At 38.2% G+C, this 7,712-nt stretch overlaps 1 protein-coding gene across 2 annotated transcripts; it reads left to right on the forward strand.

Annotated features, from left to right (window-relative positions):
- Positions 1-4,813: 4,813 nt before the first annotated feature.
- LOC121813554 (C-C motif chemokine 3-like) lies at positions 4,814-5,957 on the forward strand. 2 transcript variants are annotated; one of them, XM_042217393.1, is made up of 4 exons: positions 4,814-4,979; positions 5,058-5,144; positions 5,522-5,537; positions 5,849-5,951. In XM_042217393.1, exons 1-4 carry the CDS (start codon positions 4,910-4,912, stop codon positions 5,940-5,942), a joined length of 267 nt encoding a protein of 88 aa, XP_042073327.1. In that variant the 5' UTR covers positions 4,814-4,909; the 3' UTR covers positions 5,943-5,951. The 2 variants fall into 2 exon arrangements, with proteins under 2 accessions (XP_042073327.1, XP_042073328.1); XM_042217394.1 differs by having other exon boundaries at positions 4,816-4,979; positions 5,058-5,147; positions 5,525-5,537; positions 5,849-5,957.
- The last annotated feature ends 1,755 nt before the right edge of the window (positions 5,958-7,712 follow it).

The raw sequence follows: 7,712 nt of genomic DNA on the forward strand, positions 1-7,712 counted from the left end.
CTGACCTCTGACCTTGAGATCACCTTGACTTGAGAAGGTCACAGGACTCAGACTTATACACTATTTTAAGTAGCTGCACCTGTGGTATCAATTTCAGAATCCTACACAAGTTATCTGATTCACAAACTTGGGTGTTGATGCTGCCCGCCCGACCGGCAGCGTAGCCCCAAAATGATGAGGAAGATAAGGAACATTTCTTTGAATTAAAATTTTTCTAAAGTGTTATAATTTATAGGGAAAATGGTGAATTTAACATGGAAAAAGGTCTTTATTTGCATAATTTTCAGTTTAGAAATCTGAACTTTGAGGCACCAGACAAAGAGCGATTCAGAAGACCCCTATGAGCAGAACACCAAGGGAACAGTTCACCCTGCCCAGGATAGGGTCACTGGGGCCCTGCCTCCAAGACCACTGGAGGGATTATATCTCTTGGCTGGCCTGGGAACGCCTTGGTGTTCCCCTGGACAAGCTGGAGGAGATGGCAGTAAATGGTTCTTAACAGTGCTTTTCTACTCTTCTGAGCACTCAAAGTGCTTTACACAACTTGTGCATTCACCCATTCACACCCATTCGCACAAACACATTTCCTTAGTGCTTTCTAACTAACATTCACACAATTCAATTCAATTCAAATTTATTTATATAGCGCCAAATCACAACAAAAGTTACCTCAAGGTGCTTTATGTTGTACAGTATATCCTATAATAATAGATACAGATAATAGATATCTATGTTTTTAGATATAAATAGTGAAACCAGCATGTGTTCCTTGTGAAACTGCTTCACGTGCTGTGTTGTGCTGCTGAATTTGTGTGTGATGGAGTTCCAGTCGGTCTTTCCTGTAATATTAGTGAACTCAATCTCTTAACCCTCAGCTGAGGCTGTGCTTTCTTAAATCCCTGACATTAGCTGAAGTAGAACGTTCAGTCTGGGCTTTAAAAACAGGAAGACTCCTTTCGTTTTGTAATTCATCATCGTCTCAGCCACATGGCCGCTGAAAGGGCGCCTGCTGTGTTTTTGACTCAGCACCGTGCAATACTATGTCTGATCATTCTTCTAAATGCACCTCCCCCACTGTGGTGAAACACTGCAGGACTGCAGTTAAAGCTTTTTGCAAGCCATACGTGCAAGCCTTTGAGTTGTGCCTCTGATCGTCTCGTGGTTAAAAACGGGTTGTTGATTTCTCCACCTTTTTTAGGTAGCTGTTTGCAAACTGTAGTGTGTGTCTGTATGTGTATGTCTTGTTTGTGTGGTTAAGTGGTATCTTCACAATTAGACCTGTTGGTTACCAGTTAATTGTTACATTTAAAGCTGGCCTGGGTATCAGCTCTACCTGTCAACACTACCTTTTGATCCTTAGTGGTCAAAAAGAACATTCAGACTAAATTGGGTTGAAAGATATTTTAGATGATGTACCATTGCTTGATAATCATGTTGGGTGTTCTCACTTGAAAGCCTTGTTGGAAACTCTCTAGTAACTTAAACCTCGACGTGTCTAACCCCATTCAACACTTTAGCCTTTTTGTTGATCCGCTTAGTAGGCTTCAAAATACCAAAACATTTCAACAGACTAATGAGCACTTGCAAATTGGAGGATTGAAAAGAAGTCTTAATTTATAGGAATTGATAGATATTGATACCAAACCACTGCAGCGCAACTGCTACCATTGCTTGAAATCATGTTGGGTGTTCTCAGTCGTTTTTGCATTGTCTGACTTGTAAGTACTCTGTCCTTTTTTCCAATACAGAACTCTACGTGTACAGTCATAGTAATGACCTAATTTATCGCTAGATTACTTAAACATGTAGGAGACGATAAGTGTATGCAGTTAAGGTCTCAAAACGCAGCAGACTGTTTCTCATACATAGAATACGGTGATCGCACTATAAATGATGGTTTTATTGCTATCTGAATGAATAAAAAGTCTATTAGATAGATATGATACAAACCACTGCAGTGCAGTACCTGTAATACCTACAGCATGTTCTAATCGCTCTAATAGGATATTATGGTCAACAGTATCGAACGCTGCACTGAGGTCTAGCAGGACAAGCACAGAGATGAGTCCACTGTCAGAGGCCATAAGAAGATCATTTGTAACCTTCACTAAAGCTGTTTCTGTGCTGTGATGAGCTCTGAAACCTGACTGAAACTCTTCAAATAAGCCATTCCTCTGCAGATGATCTGTTAGCTGTTTGACAACTACTCTTTCAAGGATGTTTGATATGAAAGGAAGGTTGGAGATTGGCCTATAATTAGCTAAGACTGCTGGGTCTAGAGATGGCTTTTTGAGTAAAGGTTTAACTACAGCCAGCTTGAAGGCCTGTGGTACATAGCCGATCATTAGAGATAGGTTGATCATATTTAAGATCGAAGAATTAATTAATGGCAGGACTTCTTTGAGCAGTTTTGTAGGAATGAGGTCTAAAAGACACGTTGATGGTTTGGAGGAAGTAATTATTGAAGTTAACTCAGAAAGATCAATTAGAACTAGCTGGTAGTCGGGCCGTACGCGTGTCTTAGTAGGAAATATATATGCAGTCCAGAATGCGTGAACACACGAATTGTTACTCTAAGTAGTAAAGCATCGTCACTACGTATTAATGATTAGCCAACACTACTGCGGTGAATGTATATTTATGCTAAGTTTACAACGTGTAAATGATAAATATCTTTTTGTTGGAAGAACCTGAACCTCTTAGACCTTTGAAGAATTCACTCATTAGAACATTGGAGAAGGGTCACTAGACTCTCTACGTATGAGTGATCCGCACTTTTGCTTTGATTCTCGATGAGTGGTGATCCACTGATTAGTGAACATATTACATAAATATCAGCATAAATATCAAATGGGGTTCTCTGAAGCAGACCTACGTCAGACAACAGTCGCCCAGTTTTAAACGTAAAAATCTCCTGGAGTCCACAAAAGCCTTTAATCACAGATCTGATCCTCATATGAGCAGAGAGTGAAGTTTTGTCTTCATCTAAAATCTGTATCTACTTATTCAGCTTAATTCTCCAACATATATAAGTATATAATTTAAACCCCATGGCATTGTTTTGTTAGCTATCTTTGTTTCTATGTGAATATTTCATGACTATTTCTAAGTAACATGTGCAGCTGCTACAAACAATCACTGATTTGTTTTGCAATTTTATACTTTATGAGGAAAAACGCTGGAGTCTTATATTGCATTAATAAAATACAATATTTAATCAGCACAACAAAAAACAAAAATTGTCGTAGTGAAAATCACAGAAAACTTTGAGGCATTCACGACAAACTAAAAGGCTGTCTTGTTATATCAAGAGAAGGACCCACTCTATTGCGGAGCAGCATAACACCATTATCCTATAGGGAAACAGAGCTACTCACTAACCATCTGCGCATAGAGCGGTGATACGAGCGTCAATTCTGGAGTGCGCCCCCACTGCCCTCCAGCATGAGCCAAACTGTGACCGAGCTTTTGAAAAGCGGTTGAATTTGATAACTTAATCTCTTGGCTGCCATTGCGCGAATCGCCTTGTGTGTTCCCACTTGGAAGCCAGAGGCGTGGATGTCATGGCGAGATGGCAGTTAAATGGTTCTTATATACAGTCCGTCTTTTCTACTTCTTTGGCTGCGAGACAACAGCAAAACATATCACACAAAGAAGTGTAGCTTTTCCCAACCAGTTTTACACAACGCTCGTGCATTTCACCCATTTCTATCTAGACTTCGATTCAACACAAGCAGCATTGCATCGTTAGCCACTTATCACTGGTCTATTTAAGTGCTTGTATACAAAAGCACGTCAGCACACATAATTCAATTCCAAGTAAAAATTCTTCATGAGATTTTAATTTTCTCAACTGTTAGCAAAATTCTACTCGTATCCGCTTTGCAAAGATAAAAAGCATATGGTGCCCTATGCAAATCTACGAACTGAAAAGCCACAAAGCATCCTACTATAGTGTGAATGTCTTATCAACATTCGTGGTTGTGTGTCACACTTCTTCTAGTTATGTTTAAATAGCTGCCTCAGTTATTCTACAGTAGACAGTTTAAAAATGCCATTAATAAGTGTTATATAAGCTGATACAGATAATAGAACTATGTTTATTAGAAACAGTTAAGTTATAGGATAATAGAGTGTGGTTGCGGTTGCTTATCAATATGAACCACAGAAACACACAGAATCGACTTCCATTACCCAGAAGGATATAGCAACCTCTGCACAACTATGTTGACTATCTCCGTCCCAATTACGCTAAAGGAGGAGTGTACTTGTTGTTTCTGGTTACAGCACTATGATTAATATTGTCTGTACAAGATGAGAATGATGATTAACAGTCACACATTTGTGTTCTAAACAATTCTAGAATTCTTGGTTGATTTTGAAAAAGCTGTTCTATTATGACTTCTGGCATGCACAGTCTCCTGAACATTACATTAGAAATAGCCGAACAGTGATGTCTGCTCGAGCGAGCGCAGTGTATATATAGTATTTTCTATGGTTTTTGTGCTCATTATATTTTGACAACAGTGATGTTCGGGCGCATTGTTTTTCTATTTTTGTGGTCATTATATTTTGTGACATATATTTTTTTAAAACTTTTGGGGGGGCTGTAGAAGTTGGTTTTGTTAACAGTGTCATGCTTTGAGCTGCAGCTCTGGGCTAAACCACAGCTTCATTTCCTCTCAATGTAGCCGAGTGGAAAGTTCTGTCAGAGGCATTTTCAGCACCTTTTGAAACCACAACCACCCTCCCTCTTTCACACCAATGACACCATATGCACCTTTTTTTTTCAAAATATTGATCTTGATAAATGTAACAGCACACCACCTATTATTTAGAAGCCCTTGCTTGCGTCTCAAGAACAGCTGTTGTCTTAATCTTCATCATCATCAACTCCTGAGGAATCATAATGAAGACCACTCACATCCTTTTGCTGTGCATCCTTGGAGCTGCTTTGTTGACTGCAGTTAACTGCACTAGTAAGATTACCTTTAATGTCATCATTAAAAGAGAAGTTTTATTTTTTGAGTAAGTGTAATGAAACATCTTTTTCTCAGATGCAAATGGCCCCGACAACTGCTGCTTCAAGTTTTACCCAAGAAGAATTAAACCAATGTTGTATTACATGACTGATCACCGATGCCCAAAGCCTGGCAAAGGTAGATAGCGTTATGTGTTTATTACCTCCATATGTAATACATCTTTTTCTCAGCATGCAAATGCCCCGACAACGCTGCTTCATGTTTTTACCAAGAAGAATTTAAACCAAGCCATTTGTGAGTTCGTATAACATGTGCTGTCATCTGTTTGGTTAAAAATCAACCGAATGAATATGTGGCGCCCAAATGCTGTGATGACCATATGCCGGACACACAAAATTGCATCAGGACTATCAGAAAGATAACGTGAGAAGAAATCTGAGGGTTTCATTTTTTAGCATTCATAGTGCTTCTCTACTGTTCTGAACTATGTCAATCTTGGTCCAACATCAATTAAAGCACAATGAACTCACACTTGGACACAAAGCCTGCCGCCATGTAAGTGAAGAAATCTGGGTTTATTTTTTTTTCATAATGTTTAACACAATAACTGAAATTACTGTAATGAAAAATATCCAGTATGACCATTGTAACTGGACAGTTTTTGGACATTTTCATTTTTTTTTTTCATTTTACACAGGACATCTTCTACATTTACTTTTTATTTGAACTCATATTTGTTCTTTTAGTTTTGTCTCCTAACATTACCCTGTAGCCGTGTTTCTTTGTAGCTATTAGTTATTTTTGCTTTTTTGTTTAAAAAAACAACAACACACAATAACAGCAGCATTTCTGCCTCTTTGTTTCAGCTTTGTTACCAAAAAGGCTCGTTCAGTCTGTATGGATCCGTCTCTCTCCTGGGTCGATAGCATCATGAAAGCACTGGACGAGAGCACTTTTTAAACCAGCTGCCTGCTTTGGGACAAAGGAGATGTATCTTTTTCGTTTCAATATGATTTTACTTGCATTACACTGAGTTAAAAAAATGATGTTTTGTTTCATTATAAAAAATTATTTTTTTGTTTTTTCTTAAAAAAAAGTTCACATTTTAGAAAAATAAAAAATTAAATTTGTTTTATAGTTTCACACATAAAACTTGAGTCACATGTTCCCCTAAAAATATAAATGAAACATTTAGTCTTCAAATCTCCAAAATAAAAAAAAAAAAAAAATATCCGTGAAACCCCAAATCTACAGTCGTTTTTTGTTTTTTCATATTTGTCACGTGCACTTATTTCATTTGACTTACATTTTTCAGCAACCTAACTCATTTAATTTTTATCTTTACTAAGGACACATTGATCTTTATATTTATCTCTTCTATCTCTAATCTTAAGCATTTTTTTTTTAAAAGTAAAAAAGTGCTAAGTAGTGTTCATGGACACATTCATTTTCAATGCTTCAACATGGGGGCCCTCAGTACGGATTTTGGGTTTGTACTATGTGTATCTTTTTTTGTTGATCGCTGTACTTTTACGCCCACGGGGTCACTTTTTATCATGCTCCCAGGATGGAAAACCCTCTCTGGACTGATTCCACTGATTTTCTGAATATTGGATACGTGCCCCTCTTTCAGAGCCATAAACATTACAGGGTGTATAACCCACTTAATAAATAATTAAATAATAATAATATTAATTTTCTTAGCAACATATTCAGTCATGGTTGTAGGTGCACCCAGGAGAGCACGCCATGTCATCACAGAGCCTCGGTTTATGTTAACATAAATGTAGCAATTTCAAATTTGACCTGATGATGGCAGTGGTTTTTCACACCTACACTGCCAAAAGCCAGTTAGTTAGAAGTATGTGTGTGTGTGTTTGCCTTATTTTCACACTTACTGTCAAATTTGGTAGAGAACGACTCTGTTTACCTGCAGCCCTGATCATGTGCCCTCTTTCCTACTTGCTCTCTTGTGTAGTGTGCATTGTCTGTGACACTGATGATGGCAGTGGTTTTTCACACCTACACTGCCAAAAGCCAGTTAGTTAGAAGTATGTGTGTGTGTGTTTGCCTTATTTTCACACTTACTGTCAAATTTGGTAGAGAACGACTCTGTTTACCTGCAGCCCTGATCATAGGCTCTGAAAATGGATTTGTATGAACTCTCAGTCATTCCAATATTTTTCTCCGCTCCACTAAAACAAGATGCAAGTCTGCACTATAATCACATCTTGGCAAACATCTGGACAAAAAGGAACGAGGATGAAAAGATAATGTACTGTGAAAAAGCCGTAAGCCAGCCTAAAAGTCTTTATTCCCTTATGTCCTAGGACTCAAAGTTTTAGTCTAGCCTTTGACCTTTGTGAGGAGTTGTGCTTTCTGAGTGCTCTTGTTATTTTTAAAGTGCTGTTGACCTACAGATCTCCAGGCTTTCTGAAGGTCTTTCAGAATTTATCTTTGGCTGCTTTTTCACTTACTTCAGTCCAGTCCTTGTGCCTGAGCATTTTCTTGTTTGTTAAATCACCTAACACTGACCTCTGTATCATTTAACTCATTCACTGCCATTGACGTCTATAGACGTCAATTACGTTTTTCAATGGGAGGGGCTAGAATACAACCTTGGGCAGCTTGTCAGTGAATATCAGACTTGCATTCATGGTATGTAATGACAAAATCGACCTGCAAGTGGCAGTAGAGTTTCAAAAATGAGAAGTGGGTCAGATCATTTCA

This window comes from Haplochromis burtoni, unplaced genomic scaffold, assembly GCF_018398535.1.
Source record: "Haplochromis burtoni strain Fernald_Lab_line unplaced genomic scaffold, NCSU_Asbu1 Contig_1904, whole genome shotgun sequence".
NCBI lineage: Eukaryota > Metazoa > Chordata > Actinopteri > Cichliformes > Cichlidae > Haplochromis > Haplochromis burtoni.